The sequence below is a fragment of the Diceros bicornis genome, chromosome 29 (assembly GCF_020826845.1).
Source record: "Diceros bicornis minor isolate mBicDic1 chromosome 29, mDicBic1.mat.cur, whole genome shotgun sequence".
Lineage (NCBI taxonomy): Eukaryota > Metazoa > Chordata > Mammalia > Perissodactyla > Rhinocerotidae > Diceros > Diceros bicornis.
The window spans coordinates 10020425-10043002 of NC_080768.1; the positions used below are offsets into that span (position 1 = coordinate 10020425).

Consider the following 22578-nt stretch of genomic DNA (forward strand, 5'->3'; position numbering starts at 1 on the left):
CTCCTGTGCATAGTTTTCCTTCTCTTCCTTCTTTCTGGTTTTTTTTCCCCCCTTTTCCTGTTGTTTTTTTTTGCAAATCCAGCAAGACTTTTCTAGGTGGCTGATAAACAATGTTGGGACCTTGAGGATGTCTCATATAGAATAGATATTCAATAAATACTTGAATTTAAAATTAAAATTTATAAATAAGAATGGTATTTTTTTATCTGTAGTACTATCACTTAAAAATAAAACCACTGTTAATGATACTAAATAGATATATGAGAAATAGAGTTCTAGAAGATCGACATTATTTAAATCTATTTACAGTTTCTTAGAACTGGCAAGTGGTATTATTTTTCTACAGTGATGAACAAGTTATGAAACTGTCTTTAGTTGTTCTTCTGTTTTAAGGTTTGTCAGTTAACAGACGAACAGACCCATCACCTTGTGAAAATGACACGTGATTTCAGCATTCTTTTTTATAGGGTAAGAGCAAAAAGTTTTCTACTATGTAAAATTGTCAGTTATTTCCCTTTCCATTGCACCAGAAATGTCAAGGCTGTATATGGCCATCTAGTGGTAAGAGCATAGAGGTTCAATAAGAGAGAGCGACATATTATGGGCATAATTAACATCTTGAAATTTTAGGTCATAGGTCAATCCAAACTTGTCTAGCTAAAATTACATTAAATTATCTTTATACTAAGTTGGTGAACAGCTATGTTAACATTTTTCTTAGACTACTGTCCTATTTTTGGACAGATAAAAGTAAAATATAGGAAGCCTAGAGAGAGAGACTCAATACTTAAGAGATAAATAGACTTGATTCAATCAGATTTGCCACTATCTGTGTGGTTTAGATCATTTAGAAAACTTAATTTAGTTTCTTCATCTGTAAAATGGGATAATAGTATTTCTCTATCTACCACAAAGAGTGTTTTGAGAATGAAATAAGTACTTACTAAACTGTAAATTTTGAAAGTTGTATATATGCATACACATATATACGCATATATAGAGTTCAGTAAACACAGTTTATCTTTTAAGAAAAGTATCATAAATATGTCTGGTTTTTTCTCCACAAGCCATCTTCTGTATTTAAAATTTTTATTATTATTATGTTCAGAAAGGCAGATATTGTAGAATTCTTCCTCAATTGGCCCAAAGTGTTAATGAACCTCTTGCTTTACATATCTGCCTTGAGTATGTATGGCTATTTTAATATTACATATGTTCAGTATTTTTCCAGGAAAAGATGATTATAGACAACTACTCCTTTTATGCCAAAGTTAAGTTGGGGATTTCAATACTTTGCTTAAATTAATATAAGTCGTTTGTGTAATTTTCATCTTATATATAGTGAGCCATATTTCTGGGCTTTTAAATTTTCATACTGCTGATATAAACTCAAAATATTCTCTTTGTAGGAGCTTTAAATGTTTATGAGTAGAATAAAACTGTGACAGAGAATATCAAAATGTCTTTTGAAATAGAACTTATACCAAAAATGGAACGTGTTTTCTCCTAAGATGACATTTGAATTTTTATTTTCTTTTTTAGTGAATCTCTAAGATTAAAAACAAAAAACTATCCTGTGTCAGGTCAACAAAGAAGATGATCTTGTTCAGTTTGTCCCCCTAGAAATAAATTTTTTGGCTGTTGAAACAAAGCGAGCAGCTTCAATGTTCTAAAAATAATTGAATTTAAAGCTAATCTAGTCTTTTTCTTATAACCACATAATTATGTTAATTAAAAAAACTTAAAAGCATGAAAGACATTTTAAATTATAGAACTTTTATATCCCATTTAGATAAGAGAGTAAAGCTATGCAAAGAACAGTTTTGAATACTAATAAGTTATTAAATAATGGCTTAATTATTTCACACAAATCTTATTTGACAAATATTGCTGAGTCTTGTCGATATATTTTTCTCAGATGAAAGAAAAGATATATGGACATATGTACAAACATATGTAAATTTTTAACAAATTATTTTCAGAAATGCCTTTAAAAGTGTATCTCTGGCTCCTTAGCAACACTGTTTGATAGCTAACATTATAATGTTGTTTGTTTCTTTGTTTTTAGTGCCATAAAGCAGGATCTGCTGTCTCTAGACACTATAAGGTTTACAAGCGTCCTAATTGTGGTCAGTGCTACTGCAAAATAACGGTGTGTCGCTTAGGGGAGAATCAGAGAATGACGTATTTCTGTCCTCGATGTCAAAAAGAAAATCCTCAACATGTTGACATATGGTAAGATATGTAATTCGAAGGTATACTATTTGCCCCAATTCTCTAACTAAAAAGCTATTAATAAGAGGACATAATTGAACAACTATCAGGCTATTAATAGGAGGACATAACTCGAGTATTTGAACCCTTGGAAGGAAATAGTAAATAACATCAGCAAAGAACCAGAATGAACCAAAGATGATTTATGGATCACTTCTAAATTCAGTAGAAAATCTGTAGCTCAGGTGTGAATAGCCAGCCTTTGGCTTTAATCTCGTTTATCAGGTGATTACCAGGAGGTGTAGATATGTCAAGAATTGGAAAAATGCAACTATCTTCATAACTTTTTGCTTTATTTACAAATAATATTATAAAACATGAGCAAGTTCTCTTTATAGAATGTATGTCTTGTTGGTAAACAACTGACTACATTAAAAGCATATGTGGTGATTCTGCTAGTAGCTGAGTACGTCTATTCCAATTATGCATTCCAGAATTGAGAAAGTAACCACAGGATGGGTTCAGGGACACACTGGACCCACTGTGAGATGAACTTGAGCTAAACCTCCATGGGTGACCTGACGTCCATAAGCCCCTACTCTGACTGGTGGAACACAGTGACGTTTTGGGTCTCCTGGAATTAGTGTCAGTTTGGAAGCAGTGTCTGGAAGTCCCTGAAAGACTTGATTATTTCCTTTTCCCCAGGGTACACTTACCCTGGTAAAAGGCCATAGGTCCCTTTGGGGAAGGCTGGGAGAAATATTTACAATATAAAGGAGCTGCATTATAAGCCAAATAACCAGTACAGCAGAAGCACGTTGATGCCACAAGAGTTCACCGACGTTAGAGATTTATATATAGACGAAAGGATGGGAAGATCTCAGAAAAAGTGTGATTTGAAGTTTACTTTAAAAAGACAGTCAGAATTTTGGCTGAAAAAACAAACTTTATTTAATTGAGAAGAAGGAGCATGGCCACAAACCTTGAATCATTAATAAACATGGCACACTGGAGGGACATTGGTGACACAGGCCAAAGCAAGTTGTTGAATAGTAAGAGCTAGTTTTACAGGTGGGATGGGATCAAATAGTAGGAATCATTAGTAGTTCTAGGAATGGTTAATGTCTTGCCTAAATCAGTGGATTAAGGACTTTTAGTTGATGGTAGCATAATTAGGATGGAAAATGAAGAGACTTACAACACATGTGAGGAAGGTAGTGCTGTGTAATGGGTGAGACATGGTTACCGGGCCTGTGGTCAGGACACTGGAAACGAAGAAGAACATAGGTACTTTAATTAAAAATTTTAAAAAGTCAACAAGAATTGTGGCAGATTGGATATGTAGGATAATGCAAAAATTTTCGGACTCAAATAATAGAAATTTTCACTTTATGGGTCTGAGAAAGTTGGGATAGAGTGGAAAAGATAAATTGAATTTTAGATATGTGAGGTAACAATGGAATATCTGGAAGAGATGTCTTATGGGCCACATTACAGGGTGGGAGATAATAGCTTGAGGGTTGTCAGCACAGTGTTGTTGGTTGAAGTATTAAAACGGGATCAGATCACTGAAAAAGGAACCAAGGTCTGAGCTTCAGGGAATATCCATTCCTACAGAGTAGGAGGAAGAGTAAGCAAAGGAAACAAAAAGATATGGCTGGAAATGGAGGGCAAGCAGAGAAGTACAGGCTGTGTGGGAGCCTGGGAGGAGGGAGGCCCCATCTTGTCTACGGAGAGCTCAGGGCCGTGGGATGGAGATGATATGTCGTGGAGATCCCCACTTACATCTTCATAAATATATCTGCCATCGTCTTTTTTTTTTTCCTCCTTGCCCCTGTGTTTCATTTTCTTCATCACTCCTCTGTTCTCAACTACTTTTCTCTAAACCACTCCCATCTCCTCTTTTCTCTCAGCTTCTTCACTCATTTTACTATTGTAGAAATCTGAAATATGGTTAGATAATTTTTTATTTATTGTACAGATTTATGGTTTCCTTATTTTTAATATTATAGCCGTACATTTATTTGACCAAATGTGTATAACACGGTATCTGGCAGATAGAAGAAGACATTCAATATATATTTGTCTACTGAATAAATGATTAATGTTCTATATTTGTTTTCTATGAATTGATAGCTTTTGAAATTAAAAAAAAATCCTTATTCTAGTCTTCTAAATCTTCAAATAAATATGTTATTTATCATATAAATAAGATAATTGTCAATTCCAAAGATTTTTGGAAACTAGGTTTTAATGGCTCTACAGTTTCCTGAAAGAGACTTGGGGATGACCTGTGAGTTAGGGGAGTCCATACTATGCTGGGAATGTTCTGGGCCCTGCAATCCCCCCTCCTTCCTAACCTAGTTCTGTTTTATATGTTGTCATTCAGCTTAAGACTTTGTTTGCTTACATCATAAAATAGATATATATAGGGGCTGTCCTGGTGGCATAGTGGTTAAGTTCGCGCACTCCACTTCCGTGCCCAGGGTGCATGAGTTCAGATCCTAGGCATGAACCTATGTACTGCTTATCAAGCCATGCTGTGGGGGCATCCCACATATAAAGTAGAGGAAAATGGACATGGATGTTAGCCCAGGGCCAATCTTCCTCAGCAAAAAAAAAAAAAAGAGGAGGATGGGCACAGATGTTAGTTCAGGGCCAATCTTCCTCAGCAAAAAGAGGAGGATTGGCAATGGATGTTAGCTCAGGGCTAATCATCCTCACCAAAAAAAAATAAAAAATAAATAAATATATACATATATATAATAAAACATGTGAAAACCAGTAATATTTGCCCTATTCTTAGAGATTTCTATGATTAAGTATATTCCATTCATTTTCTGGATGAGTATTTGAAGACTTTTTATGTTGACTAAATTTTCTCATTTTAATTTAAAGTCATTTCAGATCGAGTTGAACTATGAAAAGCCCAATGGCAATGATCTAAATCCTTACATTCCTTCAATCGCTAAAAGTTTACTTAATTTCTTCATGAAGTCCTCCCCAAATTTTCCTGTTTTTATTGATCACATCACACTTTGAATAACTATCCCATTTATTGTTAGCTCTTCTTTATGTACTAGCTGGCATAATTTATATATGTGAGTATTGTTTCCATGAGGGGAAACTTTTGTATTATTCCTTTTGTTTACTCGAGTCTTTATTTTATTAAAAAAAATTTAAAAATTTTATTGTATTTTTTATTTACTTTCTTTATTAGAGTGCACTATTTGTCTAGTACTGGGAATACCAAGACAAAACAGAATACAGCAGCTCAAAGTGCTCAAGGGTCTAATGTGGGAAGTAAACAGATCATTAAAACCCCATGATGGAAGTGCTGTAAATGGGTCCATTTGTGCTAATGGCCATGGAAGTATAGTATGGAGTAGGTAACACTTAAATCTACCTGGGAAGACAAGGAAATCTTTCTCAAGGGAGGTGACATTTGAGCTTAGTGTGGAAGGAGATACGAATTGGTCAAAGACAAGAGGCAGGAGAGGGATTTCCTGGGAGAGGAAATGGCAGCTGACTGAGTGCGTGGAGGAAGTGCCTCGTGCGTTTGGAGAACTGCATGAAGGGGAGGGTGTTTGGTCCTCTACATACAAAGATAGATTCAGGTCTCTAAACACCATCAGGTTTGGAAATGTGTTGAGAGTTGGTTGTAGTTAATGAGAATTTAGTGTTGTTTGCAAACTAATTCTTAAGACAAGTCTGACCTGGCAGAGACTTGAGGGAGATGAAGCAATTACTGGGCACTTGGGAGACCTGAAGAAAATCTGTGATGGGTTAATCTTGATAAGATAGCTTTGTTTTGGGAAGAGAGTTTGATTACATAGTTGTCATGTTTAAAATCATCATTTAAAAGGAATTCTTTCGTGCCAGCCCCAGTGGCCTAGTGGTTAAAGTCGGTGCACTCCGCTTCGGCAGCCCAGGTTTGGTTCCCAGGCATGGACCTATACCACTTGTCTGTCAGTGGCCACGCTGTGGCGCTGGCTCGCCTACAAGAAGAAGAAGGTTGGCAATGGACATTAGCTCAGGGAAAATCTTCCTCAACGTCAACAACCAAAAAGGTATTCTTTTGACTACAAAATTTGAATTTATTTGTCATGTAGCCAAAATGAATATTGGGGTAATTCACAGAATTAATGGAAAAGCTATAAAAATCCAAGTCTCAGGGCCTGGAACCCATGAAGGCGACCTTGCTTGGGCTCTCCACAGATAGAACAAGTGGATTAAGGCAGGTCTAAGCTGCTTCCTGCCGTAGCCTCTCATCTCAGGCTTCACAATAGTAAATTCTTTCTGGTTTCAGCAGAAGAACACAATCTGGTGAGCATCCAGGAAGTGTTGGTGCGCCACGTATAAGGGGTCAGACTGGAATACTGGAATAGCACTTGATTCAGTTGAAATAGAAGTTGGACAGCAGCTTGGAAGTTCTTTTTATTCAAACCTTCTTTAAAAGCTACTTTATTTTATATAAGTTTCTTTTAGTTTTATTAACATTTACATTAGTATTAAAAAATAATAATTTGTTTTATTTAGATAAAGAAAAATCAATTGCTTCTTGTGCTATTAACTAGTCACCATTATGTGCAAAGATTCCTTACAGACACTGTCATCCTCCACCTGATAATGCCTTTGGTTTCTGAGAATAAAGCCCCTCCTCATTACCCACCTTGGGGTAATGTGAGATTGTAGTTAAATCAGGTAGTATTTGCAGTCACTGAGAGTATGCATGGAGGGAAGCAAGGAAGGTCCAGGAGAGAGCCTTGAGATTACCTTAACTTTGGTGATCAAAAGAAGAGAAGGAGGGGCTGGCCCTGTGGCTGAGTGGTTACAGTTCCGCACACTCTGCTTTTGCGGCCCAGGTTTGCGGGTTCGGATCCTGGGTGCGGACCTATGCCACTGTCAGCCATGCTGTGGTGGTGACCCACATATAAACTAGAGGAAGATTGGTGACAGATGTTAGCTCAGGGCGAATCTTTCTCAGCAAAAAAAAAAGAAGAGAAGGAGCCCATGGAAGAGAGATGGGAAGTCGTTAAGAGAGTGAAATTTGAAGGAGTTAGAGAGGATGGGGCTTGAGGGATGGCCATTGCATTTGACAAATAGAAATCATGCATGGGGATCTTCCAGAAAGCAGTTTTAATAGATACATAGGGGCAAAATTCGTTCGTTAAACCTATAGTTATGGAATATTCATAGAATTCTGTATTCCAGTGAGAGGAGATCTTTTTTTTTTTTTTTTTAATATATTTATGGCCCTGTACTGGGTTGTAAAACTTGAAGGCAGGGCATGTCTTTTTTTTTTTTTTTTTAATTTTATTTATTTATTTTTCCCCCCAAAGCCCCAGTAGACAGTTGTATGTCATAGCTGCACATCCTTCTAGTTGCTGTATGTGGGACGCGGCCTCAGCATGGCCGGAGAAGCAGTGCGTCAGTGCGTGCCCGCAATCCGAACCCGGGCCGCCAGCAGCAGAGGGTGCACACTTAACCGCTAAGCCACAGGGCCGGCCCAGAGGAGATCTTTTTAAGGAAAACCTATATGTACATGTATGTATAAGGTATCAGACAATGATAAGTAGTGCTCTGAAGAAACATCAACCACAGTGAGGGAACAGATAGTGACAGGGCAGTTCATTTTCGATAGATTGGTCAGATAAGTCCCTGAGGAGATTTTTAAAATATCGGATGACTTGTAAAGATCTGGGGAGGAGGAGAAAGCATGAAGCCTCTGATGTGTTCCAGAAAGAGAAAGAAGGCAAGAATGACTGTGACCAGAGTGGAATGAATGAGGGGCAGAGGGATCTGCTTGGTTTGGCAGGGACCAGAGCAGGCAGAGCCTGGTTGGCCGTGATAAGAAGTTTTGATTTTACTCTGAGTATGATGGGATGCCTTTGGAGGGTAGGAACAGGAGAGAAATAACTGATTTATTTATTAAAAGATCATTCTGGCTAGCATGGGGCATATTGACATTGAGTGAGCTGGGAAGCCATCGGAAGGTTTTGAGCAGAGAGGTGACATAAACTGACCCGTGTTTTATGAGGGTCATTAGAGCTGCTGTGTGAAAAAGTGACTATAGTGTAACCAGAACGAAGGAATGACATCTGATAACCTCAACAGTAGTGCCAGAGGTAGATGATGGTGACATGAAAGTGAGTGGGGTGGTAAAAATGGTTGAATTTAGGATATTTTTAGAAGCTAAGATAGAGTTAAGGACTGAAACTTACACAATTTAGGGGGCTTCCTTTATAAAAAAGAATTAAAAAACTATATATACAAAGTTTGATCCTATTATGAATATTTAGAATGAGAAATCACAACAAATTATAATTTTAAAATACCACAAACATAAGAAAAATAGGCTATTATTATTATTAGTTACCTATGACACAGCTATGTAATTGCCTTCTTCCATGTTTTGGCTGCATACTCCTTGTCTTGTCATATGACCACCAATAATATTATATTTTTTATTATTGGTAGATTAGAAAATTGTCTCTTAGCTTCACAATTGGCTATTGATGACATCAATCGCTCACTTTCCCTATAATGTTTTGCTCAAGCACTACTTCTTGTCTGTAAGGAAATTCGTAGAGCGGTGGTTCTTAAACTTTAGAGTACGCCAGAATCTCCTGAGGGGCTTGTTAAAACACAGATTGCTGGGCCCCACCCTCAGAGTTTTTGATTCAAGGAGAGGGGCCTGAGAATCTGCATGTCTAACGAGTTTCCACATGTTGCTGATGCTGCTGGCCTGAGGACCTTGCTCTGAGAACCACCACCTTAGAGAACCCCAGCCCTTGGATCTCCCTCAGCTGCCTCCGACTTCCCGCCTCTACCAGGCTGTTCCTGGGTTGGTGGTTGAGGGGCCTTGCAGCCTGAGTCATAATGGCCCCTGAGCAAGAATGGAGCAGCATCTAGTTCAGATCCTTCTCCTGGAAGTTAAAGATAGCCTAGCTGCTCTTTGATGCCACCAGGGCACATTGTCCCTTGGCAGTGAGTAGATGTGAGATGGTGCTGGCATCAGGACCGGGCCTGACACCACCGACAGTGCTCTCAACCTCCAGCGTGTGGCAACAATTACTACTTCCGTTCTCCGCCCTCCACACCTGGGTCCGTAGATGAGAACACACCAAGCCATGGAAGCTTCATTAGCATCGGGCAAATTTGCCTCTTGCTGGTACTAGCTTGCTGATTCATTGCAGCAGAGCCTACAGGATTTGCTGATGGACTGAATGTGTGATGTGAGGGTAGAAGTGTTAAAAACAATTCATAGGTTTTAGGCCTGATCAGTTGAGTGCAAGGTGGTGCCATTTACTGACGAGACCAACTAGTAGAGTTGCAGATTGGAGGGGAGGGAGATAATATTATTTGTACTATTTCCTGTGGCTGCCATAACAAATTACCACAAATTTGATAGCTTAAAGCAACAGAAATTTATTCTCTCACAGTTCTGGATGCCAGAATCTCAGCATCAGTTTCCCTGGGCCACAATTAAGGTATGGGCAGCGCTGCGCTCCCTCCAGTGGCTCTAGGGAAGAATCCATTCCTTGCTTTTTCCAGCTGCTGGTGGCCACCAGTGTTCCTTCATTTGTGGCCCCATCTCTCCAATCTCTGCCTCTGTGGTCACATCGCCTTCTCCTCTTCTGTGTGTATCAAATCTCCCTCTGCCTCTCTCTTATAAGGACACTTGTGTTTGGGTTAAGAGACCACCCAAAAAATCCAGGATAATCTCCCCATGTCAAGATCCTTAATTACGTCTTCAAAGATCCTCTTTCTTTATAAAGTCACATTTACAGGTTCCTGGTATTATGACCTGATAGCTTTGGGAGGCCATTATTCAGCCTACTACTACACACATGTGAAGTTTGAAATTCCTGTTAGACATCTAAGTGAAGATTAGAAAGAATTTATTAGTAGATAATTAAGAAATGCAGCAGTAAGAAAAAAATGCTTCCAAAGCTTCTATATGTAACAATAAATATCTCCTTATGATTAGTGACATCTATAGCATAGAAGATGAAATGGTGAAAAGTTGGAGCACATTGAAAATCTGAAGGTTATTTAAATTATATTTACTTAATTATGAGTAAACATATCATGCTGCCTTTCAGAGTGAGTTGGTAGAGGGCAAGGATTAGGTCAAGTAAACAAATCTATAGAAAGTCTGGTATTCCATAGGAATTAGAAACGTTGAGTAGCATTAAAGTCAAGGAAAGATAAAAGAACCATAATGAGATATGTCTTACTTTCAGATTTTCTGATGCTATTTATTATTTTACCAGACAAACCTGAATTTAAAAACTGGTGTAATTAAATGTAAGGAGCAAAATGTTACAGGAGACAGGCTCCCTTTGAAAGTCAAGAACTCATGTTCTGAAATGTGAGGTACAGAGCTTTTACCGAAAGAGCTTTTTTCAATATTAGTGTTCCGAATCATGAAAGGAATCCATAACACTGCCGTGGTTGCTTAACCATGTGATGTGTTCTGCAGACTAGAGCTGTGCATTAAAGAGTAGGACTTTATCAGAGCTTTATAAAGGCATTTTGTGTAACAGTAAATAGTCAGGAATTCCAGGTAGAGAATCATGATTTACGTTCGTGCCCAAAAATCAGGGTTGATTTTGTTGTTTGCTTACTAGATATCCAGCATGAAACAGTTCTACCTGAAGGGAAATAACACGAGGATAGATATCTTTTTTATCATTATAGATCAACCAGTCGATATAGTGCTTAGTAGATACTGTTGAGAAATTCTAGAAGCACATGAAGTTTTCAGGGCACATGAAGTAAGCATAAAACTTTTCTCATTTTACTTTCAATGCTCTAATTTCTGCATAACTCTTTCCCCCTCCCAATTTGGTTGAATAAAGAGAGTTTAGTTTTGCTTTAGGAAGAGAACCACTTACTTAAAATATTATTTGAGAAATGCTTCCTAGTGGTTATGTCAAATATTTTTAGTTGATTTATTGAAAAAGAATACAACTCTTCGACTCTAAATAAAAACTTTTATTTATTTATTTATTTTTTGTGAGGAAGATCAGCTCTGAGCTAACATCCATGCCAATCCTCCTCTTTTTTTGCTGAGGAAGACTGGCCCTGGGCTAACATCTGTGCCTATCTTCCTCCACTTTATATGGGACGCTGCCACAGCATGGCCTGACATGTGGTGCGTCGGTGTGCGCCTGGGATCCGAACCCCGGGCCGCCAGCAGTGGAACACGCTCACTTAACCGCTAAGCCACGGGACGGCCCCTAAATAAAAACCTTTATTTGTTATTTCCGTCTTTAACAGAAATCATCAGGGCCCAAGTGAAAACATTGTATTCTGAGCTAGAACTTCTAAGCAATAATAAACATGTAGCATTTGGGTATTAATGGTTCTGTAATAGTTTCTAAAATACCCAGAATGTGTAAGAATAGGGCAATAACAACAGTGTTAATGATTAACTTTAAAAATTCTTTTTTAGCAAGCTGCCTGCTAGAAACACTACAATCAGCTGGCCGTCTAGAAGAGGGGATCATCTTATGGACCACGTGGCTCAGAAATCTGAAGAGCAATGGACGTGTGCGGTCTGCACGCTAATAAATAAGCCTTCTTCTAAGGCGTGTGATGCTTGCCTAACTTCAAGGCCTGTTGGTAAGTCTGAATTTTGATTCTGAGCTCATTCCATTTCAAAGAGAGTTAATTATACAAAGTCAGGTAAATACCTTGTTCCATTTTGATATTTCATAACTAAGTAAAATGCTTTCTTTCTGGAAGCTTTAAAGGAATTGCCAGACTTTGCATGTAAACCATGCCAATATTCTGTGAGCACTTTTTTTTAAAACGGGGAGAGAAAGCATACTTGTGCTGAAAGAGTATGTGCCTTTGTATCTCAAAAAACTGAGATGATCACATCTGTTCTCTACTGTTTCTAATGAATTATTCAATAAAGCTTTGTTTTATGCAGATTTCAGCAACTTTTGAGTTTTGTTATTCAGTCCAAGTGTTTCATAAATTGAAAGGGAGGATTTCTGTAAGAATATCTTCGCAGGTGGAATAGAAAAATGCTGAATTTTTTCTCTTCTTTATCCTTCCTACCCCTTGTTATTAAAATCTTTACTCAGACAATTGTACTGATTTCATTGAAATCCTTCAAAATAACTCTTTATAGCTCACAATTTCATGCGTTCAGAGAATGTAAAACCTCAGAGGAAACCTGTGATTAAGAACCATCTCATTGCTGAGGCTTCTATTGTGTTCTCAGAGTGTTATTTCTTTCTTCAATTAGAGATGAGAAAGTTCATTCTTGACTTACGGACCCCAGCATTGTGTTAGCTGTCATATTGTGTTTTGTTCTCTGGGCCAGAAAGGCGGGCATTGCCCTTTGCACAGCTTTGCTGGTACTCCATCTCCTATTTCTCTCCCCTCCTCTTCAGTGCCATTCAGCAGAGCCCTCAGCACACCACAGCCTGGGTTTCCACATTTATCTCAACATTCTGAAATGCCTTCACACATCTCATTAACTATTTTCTTGTTATTTTTTCTGAGTATGAAAGACACGTATTTTTTTTGAGGAAGATTGGCCCTGAGCTAACATCTGTTGCCAATCTTCCTCCTTTTTTCTCCCCAAAGCCCCAGTAGATAGTTGTAGGTCATAGTTGTATATCCTTCTAGCTGCTCTGTGTGGGACACCGCCACAGCATGGCCTAACGAGCAGTGTGTAGGTCCTCGCCCCCGATCCGAACCAGCGAACCCCGGGCCACCGAAGCGGAAGGCGTGAACCCAACTGCTACGCCACCGGGCTGGCCCCAAGACACATATCTTAACCACAATTAGAATATACTATAGTACAGATTCCAAAATCCTAGGATACTTTGTTAAAACATAGTTAATAAATGTTAAGTCTTTGTAATTCATCTTTACTGTTTTTAAATAAGCCTTTCACTTTGTCTTGTCATTGACATAACATTCATGATGATGTGAATATAGGCCTCTGACTGCTGATCTAAAGCTTTATGAGATATCACCTCTTAATTACCACTGCTTTAATACTTTGCCTAATAGTAACAAAACTGATAGCTGAATAACCTTAAAATCCTTAGACGTAATATGAAGCAAATATAAATCTTTGTTAAACCCGCCTCTGAGTCCCTATAAGTTGTTGAAATTTTGCACTTTGTATAATACTTCATTTCCTCACCAGAAGATGGTTAATTCTGAATTGCCCAAGCTAGCTTTGTATTATTAGTTCTTTATATGAGTTCACTGTGATGAATGAACTAAATGTTCTGATCAAATAAAAAGATCTTTCAAATAGTCAGTATATTACATTTATAAGAATACTATAGTCAATATATTACATTTATGGGAATACTATAGAATTACTTATCTCTTCTTCTAGATTCAGTACTCAAGAATGAGGAAAATTCTATTGCTTTTAACCACTTAGTGAAGTACCCTTGCAACAACTTTGGAAAGCCAAGTACAGAAGTGAAGATCAACAGGAAAACTGCCTTTGGAACTACAACCCTTGTCTTGACCGATTTTAGCAATAAATCCAATGCTTTGGAAAGAAAAAAAAGCCAAAACCAGATGCTAGATGAGGAATTTCAAAACTCTCCTCCTACCAATGTCTGTCTTAGTGATATACCGCACCCCTCCAAGGAGAGAACAAACCATGTAACTCAACTATCTAACGAAGTAAACCTATCATCTGGGGTCTGCCCTCCATCTAAATTATTTAGTCCAGCATATAAAAAATTGAAAACAACCCACTCCTCATCACCAGATCTCAAAAGTTGCAACCCTGGATTTTCCAACAGGTATGATGCTTCTAACCTTGATCTTTCAGGTATTTGCATTGTTTTAACACCACAGAAAAATCATCCATTGCTGAGAAAGTTGAATTGATTTTGGTCATGTAAACCAAACCCTGAATCTATTATAGTAATTTGTTTCCCTTGCCTTCTCTATTAGCTTATAATGTTAGAGAAGGGAAGGGAATGAAAAACAGAATTGCCAACATCTGTAAAAAAATTTTTTTTTCTCACTGTAACCATATATATGCTCAATACAGACTATTTGGAAAATGTTGGAAAGTATAAAGAAAAGTGTTTAAATCCCCCATAATCTTACCAGTTATCATTCACCACTGTTGGCATTTTTTTATATTTCCTTCCAATGAAAGATAGTTCTTCTAAAAGGAAAACTATCATTCATAACAGTTTAGTAAGTGTCTTCTATTCTAAAGAGAGGGATCTGAGATACTCCTAGTGACATTTCTGCTAAAGAAAGTGGCTGTATCTCAAACAGCCATACAGGATGGTGTTCTTTGTTTCAACCAAAAAGGCCCAAAGAGCGAGCTACTTTTGTATCTGAAATTAAAAAGTTATGATTCCAATTAATGAATACTACCAGACCAGATATGTTTTATGAGACTACCAACTGCATATTCAGGAGAAACTACACATTCATGAGACTACCAGATTCAGATGATATCTACTGTCACCAGAGATGCAGAAATTTTAATTCACAATGTCATCCCTCGTTCCTTAATGATTATTGGCAGCTCCTAAAACTGTCTGGCGACACTCCTTCCCCCTCCTTGTTTAGTCCCTTTCTCTGGTCTTCCAACTATCACAGCCTGATATTATGCCTCCATCAGAGCGAGACATCACTCCACAATTTTCTTTTCCAAGCTATGTTTTTTCTTTTCCTTCAGAAAGCAGGTGGTGTATATACAGCATTTTTAAATGAAGTGAAGAATATTTTAAAAGAAGTGAAAGTGAAGAGTCTTTTTCCCATGTGTCTTTTCTTGCCAATGGAAGACGAGCAGAGAGAGTTCCTGTGGGGGGAATCTGAAGTAATCTCAAGAGGGATTCTGATTTCCAGCTTCTCCTCTGATTGGCTGTGCCTTTGCTGAGGAAAGGAGTCTTCCTTTGGGCAGTGAGATGCAGGACCACTTGGTGGACACTCCTAGACCAATCTCTGGGAATCCTTAAAGCTTATTTCATAACAGAATTCTGAGACAGTTTTTGGTCAAGAGATGCTTTTATCTCAAGTTTCCTATCCCAACTCTAAATTTACTATCAGTTAATTTTTTTTTTTTTTTTTTTGCTTGAGGAAGATTCACCCTGAGCTAACTCTGTGCCAATCTTCCTCTATTTTGTATTTGGGTCACCGCCATGGCATGGCCGCCGATGAGTGGTGTAGGTCTGTGCCCAGGATCCAAACCTGCAAACCCGGGCTGCTGAAGCAGAGCGTGCCGAACTTAACCACTACGCCACAGGGCCAGCCCCTCCATCAGTTAATTTTGATGATATATCCTTGACTCATTTTTTTTTTAAAAATTTGTTCATAATCATTTATAATAACTGGTTTACCTTTTGTCCATAATACAAATGATAGATATTTGAATTAAGCTATGGGGCCAAACTTCTAACTGAGTGCATCAGTATACCACCTTTTCACCTTAACCCTGATAAATGTCTCCTGACAAAAGTTCAGGAAGGAGCTATTTAAGAGCGTCTGAGTTGCGAGGCTATCCTGTAAGAAAATCACTTTTAACAGGCTTTTCTGTAGCTTAAGTAGAAAGAAGTAGATGTGATTGTTTGAAAATATTATGGCATTTGTTGCACCCCAATGAAATATCTTGGCATATTTTTATTTCCTTAGTGCTTTGTAGAAAAATCTCAGACGATTTAACTAATGAATTAGGGATTTAAAAAGACATTAATGTAACCTTAATTTTAAATGATTGCTTCATAAGCCATTAGTAATGAGGTCACATGATCAATCACAGTGCACAGCATTACTTAGAAACTCAGCAGCCTGTGTATCTGTTGAATATAAGAACCCCAGGACTGAGACTCTCAAATCAATCAAGATCAACCAGCAGAATAAATGTCAAGTGATGAAATACATTCACCCAGCAGCCCTTCTGCACCCAGCTACTTTACAAGGAATAAATTGCAAATTACTGTCATTTATTTCATTTTTCTCCTTGTCTGGCAGCTACAGTGTTCATCTTGCGGACAAGATGCTGAGCAGAAGCCCACGACATAATATGGTTAAAGCAGGTGGCTCACTCGGAGAATTTATAGCCAGTTTAGTTTTTCTTTAATAATTATATGGTAATTAATTTGCCTTTTGTGCTCTTAATTACCGATCTCATCACCACATGATGCATGCTATGTCGAGGAGGCATATTTTCAGATTGGTCTTTAGATATACTTGAATTTGATCCAGCTACAGGATTATAAATTAGATGGTTGAACCAATTTTTAAGCAGTTAAGAGAAACTGCTAGAAATAGTTTTCAGTCTTTGATGAAGTATTGGAAATACAGAGGAAAACACAGTGGTACATTTTTAAAGAATACATGTATGTTAGGTTCAAGTTTTGCTGAGCTGATGCAAAGGCTCACGGAGAGGGATGAAATGAAACTAACAAAATCACTGTCATTTTCTCCTGTCTGCTGCCATCAGGGTTGCCACAGTTCTACCTCTCCTCAAGAGTGAAGCGCTGCCCTTTCTACTTGGTTCTGGGTCACTTTTTGGATTTTTCAGTCCCCAAGGATCTCAGAACCACCTGGAACCATCTAGGATGAGTCATTTAACCTCTGTTTGTTTGTTTGAATCCTTGAAATACCACTGAGCTACAAAAATCTACATTCAATGAGACTCATTAGTTCCAAAACATTTTAGACGGTGTTTTTATTATAATGAATCACCCTATCTATAAAATAAGTCAAACCATGATAACTTGATCACTGAAAAAATAAAATCCATTTTAAAATTACAAGCTTGCGGGGCCGGCCCCGTGGCTTGGCGGTTGGGTGCGCGCGCTCCCCTGCTGGCGGCCTGGGTTCGGATCCCGGGCGCGCACCGACGCATCGCTTCTCCAGCCACGCTGAGGCCGCATCACACGTACAGCGGCTAGAAGGATGTGCAGCTATGACATACAAGTATCTACTGGGGCTTTGGGGGAAAAAAAGAAAGAAAGAAAATTAAAAATAATAATAATAATAAATAAAATAAAATTACAAGCTTGTGCTTGGTAATGTCCTCCTTCTTGATAATAGTTTTTATCTGATCTCTGTCCTGTGTTATTTGTTTATTTATTAATTAATGAGTACTTATTGAGGCCCTATCATGCATCGAACATTGCTCTTGGTTCTAGTGACCTCTCCCTCAGCAAACTACAGCCACAGGGCCAAATCCAGCCAGCCACCTGTTTTTGTGAATGAAGTTTTATTGGAACACATCTCATTCCTGTTGGTTTACATATTGTCTATGGCTGCTTTTGTGCTGCAGAGTTGAGTAGTTGCAACAGAGACCATAAGACCTACAAGACTAAAATAGGTGCTATCTGAAAAGATTACTGAAGATAATCTTACATTGAAGGTATTGAAAAAATTATAATAGATCAACTCCTGATCTGTTATATTAATAGACCATTTACAATCTAATATTAATATTCAAAATGATGGTCCTAATCATCAAAATAAGTTAAACTGTTCTGTATGCTACATTTACCTGAGAAAATGCTCTGCTACATTTTAGAAAGCTTTTAAATAATGATTGAAACAAAGAGGAACCAAGATGTCCTTAATTAATCAGAACACTTAATTATCCTGGATAATGTTTTCTATCATAAAATTAAGATTAGTCGTGCATATTTAGATGTGATCACAGGTGGCGTCAGTATCTTGGTTGCATTAACTCAGTGCTTCGCAGCTTAATGTGCATATGAATCACTTGGGAATCTTGTTAACAGGCAGATTCTAATTCTGCCAGCCTCTGGAGGAGGGGCAGATGATTCTGTATTTGTAAGGAGCTCCCAAGTGATGCTGATGCTTCTGGTTAGTGGACCACACTCTGAGTACCAGGGATCAGATAGCATACGGCTATTATTTTTGTGTGTGTGTGTGAGGAAGATCAGCCCTGAGCTAACATCCATGCCAGTCCTCCTCTTTTTGCTGAGGAAGACTGGCCCTGAGCTAACATCTATTGCCAATCCTCCTCCTTTTTTTTTTTTTCCCCTTTTTCTCCCCAAAGCCCCAGTAGATAGTTATATGTCATAGTTGCACATCCTTCTAGTTGCTGTATGTGGGACGCAGCCTCAGCATGGCCGGAGAAGCGGTGCATCGGTGCGTGCCCGGGATCTGAACCCCGGGCCGCCACTAGTGGAGCGCGCTCACTTAACCGCTAAGCCATGGGGCTGGCCCCATGCCCGTGTGTGCTTTTAATAAGAAAGCATCATTTCATTGTTAATATTCTTAACTTCATTTTTTTCTCCTTTAAAAGTTTTTTTTTAAAGCACCCATTTATGACCCACTTGCTTCAATTTTGAAATCACTGGACTTCTCTACAACCATCGAGATATTTAGCTTCTCTTGAAGTTAAAGTTTTAATATCGCTTTTGCGGGGAGAGGCTGGTGTAATGGTGGGGGGTTGTGGAAAAGAGAAGCCTATGGCCTCTCAGCTTCCCATTTCTGGTTGCTATTACCATGATTCTAAAATACAAGCCACTGTCCCCTACCCTGGAAAAGGTACCGACAAAATAGTTACTGATGAAATATTTAATTATGATGATTTCCTTAGCAATGCCTACAGCTGCTTCCGTTTTACAAATGCCTGCTGTTCAAACAGCTTCAGAAACTACCCCAGAATGTCTGAGTCCATTTAAAGCAATATATTCAAGCATCTGTTTTATAAACGAATTTAAACCAATTTCATCACAAATAAAAGATCTCTTATATGTCAGTTATATCTCAATAAAACAGGGGAAAAAAGATCTCATACTCTGAACATTTCAATTAGATATGATGCCTTGAGGCATCATTATAGGAACAAGTATGTGAAGAATACAGTTTAGGAAGCAAAGAAAAGGGGAACTACCTCTGATTTTTAAGTATTTTTAAAAATTATTTAAGAATATTTTGTTGCTTAGAAATTAATTTTAAAAAGTGGGAACAGATGAACTTTTTATCATTAAAAAGTCTTAAAATAGGGATATTAAAGGGAAGGACTTCTGGTTTTAATTGATGTGAGTTCTTTTTCTCTTTAACCGGTTTATTAAAAAGACTAACTCTTATAAAGGCATTATTAAAATTATGCAAAATATAAAAAATTAAAAATAATCATGAAGCCCCTTTTCAAAGAGAAAATTCTGCTTATACAGCCACACTAGAAGGCCAGCTCCTGACCTTTGCACACTGTTTGCAGGAATAACCTCCAGATACTCTTGATCCTAATCATGGAGGGAATGAAGCTTCCCTACTAGCTTTACAAAATGCACATTTCTGCTCTGCCGGGCAGCCTGTTCCTTGCTGAAATATGATTGCAACTATTATAGTTGCCATGATCAAAGAAAAGCATAGAAAATTGTCTTGAAAGTGGACAGGGGAGAGAGTGATCTCTTTGGCCTTGTCAGAGCCATTGACGACAGTTTGCTACTGATGAGAAAATAATTAGAGAAGATGGTGACTCTAGTTACTTTGGAGGCCGGGGGGCAGCTGGACTTGAGAATATTTTAAAGGAAATAAAAGTGGCCACACTGTAATGTTGGCTAAGAGAAGAACTGAATATCACAAACGAAAACTAAGAAAATTGGATGCACAGTTCAGCTGTTTTTATTCTTAAGAAATTTAAATTACGTGCTTTAGGTACATAGGTGGCTTTGGAAGTAAATTAAAATTACTTGGCAAAATCAAGGATTAAGAAGTCTTAGCAGAGGCCCGCCTGGTGGTGTAGTGGTTAAGTTCACGGGTTCTGCTTCTGCGGCCCAGGGTTCACAGGTTCGGATCCTGGCTGCGGACCTGCACACCACTCTTCAAGCCATGCTGTGACGGTGTCCCATATATGAAATGGAGGAAGATTGGCCACAGATGTTAGCTCAGGGCCAATCTTCCTCACCAAAAAAAAAAAAAGTCTTAGCAGTGTGTGTAGTTACCTAAAGTTGACCACGGTCCACTTTTCGGTACAATGTCTTTGTAGAAGTGAAATTCTAACATGGGGGTGAGGTGGTGCGAATGACCCCTTTAGCAAGATCATGCTGTAGTTATTTTGTAACCTGTCATTACAGGGAACTTCAAATTAATAAGACAGATGGCACCTGTACGCTGAATGCTGGCAGTCCCCGCTGCAGTAAACACCACCGCCTCTGTGCTCTCCGCGTTGTGAGGAAGGACGGCGCAAACAAGGGCAGGCAGTTCTATGCTTGTCCTCTACCTCGAGAAGCACAATGTGGATTTTTTCAAGTACGTGTAAAGTTTATCAAGCTGACTCCAGTGTCATTGAGTACTTCAGGTATTAAAATGTAACAGCAATCCTTTTCCGGTTTTACCTTTGATATTCAGTCTAAAGCCTGAATGTTGAATAATTTAAAATTCAAAGAGGTTCATAAAAAAAAAGAAAAATTAAATAATAGCTATTAGATTATTGGAGTATGTCATATTTGTAACCACAAGTGTAGAAGCGGTGCCCTTGGTTTATAAAGATAGAAAGGTCTTGAGTAACTTACCCAGGTGGCTAATAATCCAAGATACGGGATGTGCTCTTTCTAACTTCAGTGTGACATCAAAACCTTTGGCTTATACATTGGCTAGAGGTACATGAGAAAAATAATTTACATATCTTGAATTTATGATAAACTTAGCGAATCCTACTACACAAGCTTGACCAAAAAACATGATGGCCTGATAACAATTTAGATATAGGTGATTTCTCATGCCTTCCAATCTATGAGTGTGTCCCTGAAAATGAATGTGAGACAGGAGACAAGAATCTGGGTCCTTTTAGTCAGTCTCACTCTCTGCATTCCTCAGAGTGTGAGCATCTCATTGTGCTGAGTGTGATTCTAATGTTTAAAGATAGATATTTTTCCAATTGCTCCATCTGGTGCATAACCGAAAAAAGAAAATATTGATCTGTTTCAGGCTGGAGCTAAAATTTTCTGATTGGGCTTGTTGAGAGAGAAAATATCTGTCTTCAAAGTGGTACCTTCCTAAGGAATTTCCCTGGGAAAATTTGATGATGATTTTAGATCTTCACCCCTGCACAAGATGTGACTCCATCTTACTAAATTTACAGATTTCCTCCTCTAGAAGCTTTTATACATGTAATGGAGAAAATATTATTAGCAATATTAATAATATCACAGCCTGCTTTATACCTCTCTTGAGGCCAATATTAATAAGAATGAGAATAATACAGTGGAATCTGCCTAAATTAGTCTGAGTAATTCTATGTTGGATTTTTTCTTTTCCTAAGAGACTAAGGAAGTTTAGTATTAGAATCATGACAAATCTTTGATCTTAATAGTTTTAACTAAAACAGATCTATCACGGGAAGATTGGTGAGCGCTTTACCGCAAGATTTTGATGGTTTTCAATTATTCTCAATAAAGTGAGGAAACTTTTGTAAGTATGCCTTTAGACAAAGAGAAGCTCAGAATTATGGCAATTTGCTATGTGATTCAAGCAAATTTGTAAGAGATGCTTCTTATAGGATATAAGCTTTTTTAAGGGCAACAACTAATGACTCATATCTATTATACAATGTCAAATTAATAGTAACAGCAGTGAAGACAATATGTCACCAATCAAACATGCCTAGGCTTAGCCCATACATCATTCTAACTTCCATCTAACCTTTACAATCTTTCTGTTTTCCCCCACAGTGGGCAGACTTGTCCTTCCCATTCTGCAACCATGGCAAACGCTCCATCATGAGAACTGTGTTGAAGATTGGACCTAATAATGGAAAGAATTTTTTTGTGTGTCCTCTTGGGAAGGAAAAACAGTGCAATTTTTTCCAGTGGGCAGAAAATGGGCCAGGAATAAAAATTATTCCAGGATGCTAATATCTTCTCCTTCTGTAGAATATCTGGCATTTAATCTCTTCGAACTGTGTATAATGGTTAATCCCCTTTTCTTTAATAAAAAGGTTGTAGAATATCTATGGTACGTTGTAAAGTTATTACAATATTTGAGAACTGTTCATTTTTTTTATGTGTGCCATCTTTCCATTCTATGGCTATGTATTTTTTTTTACCTTGGTGAACGTTATATGTGTTTCATGAAATATACAATATATTCCATTTAGAATGTATATTTAGTGCATTTAGTAATGACAATAAAGTATTTTTAGTATGCTCTTGGTCTGTTGTAACTTCTTTGGGGGAGCAGTGATTTTTTTTTTAGGGGAAGATTTTGCAGTACAATAAAATAATGTATTCTGTCTGTAATGAATAATTTTTTCATGTATTGCTACTATTCATAAGGTATAATTAAAGGTACTTCTTGTTTTCTTAAATGAAATTTAAATGAAATCTCCTTTATGGAAAAGAATATTTCTTTTGTTTATTTTATTCAACAAATATC

The 22578-nt window shown here is 37.8% G+C and overlaps 1 protein-coding gene across 2 annotated transcripts in view; it reads left to right on the top strand.

Annotated features, from left to right (window-relative positions):
• The window catches only part of NEIL3 (nei like DNA glycosylase 3), a 48517-nt gene extending 26167 nt beyond the window's left edge, over positions 1-22350 (top strand). For both annotated transcript variants that reach the window (XM_058524934.1, XM_058524935.1), the window contains 6 exons: positions 394-468; positions 2069-2235; positions 11678-11847; positions 13595-14015; positions 20280-20454; positions 21876-22350. In XM_058524934.1, the coding sequence (XP_058380917.1) occupies positions 394-468; positions 2069-2235; positions 11678-11847; positions 13595-14015; positions 20280-20454; positions 21876-22058 (1191 nt within the window). In that variant the 3' untranslated portion in view covers positions 22059-22350. The remainder of the gene's footprint in view (positions 1-393; positions 469-2068; positions 2236-11677; positions 11848-13594; positions 14016-20279; positions 20455-21875) is intronic.
• Positions 22351-22578: the final 228 nt, after the last annotated feature.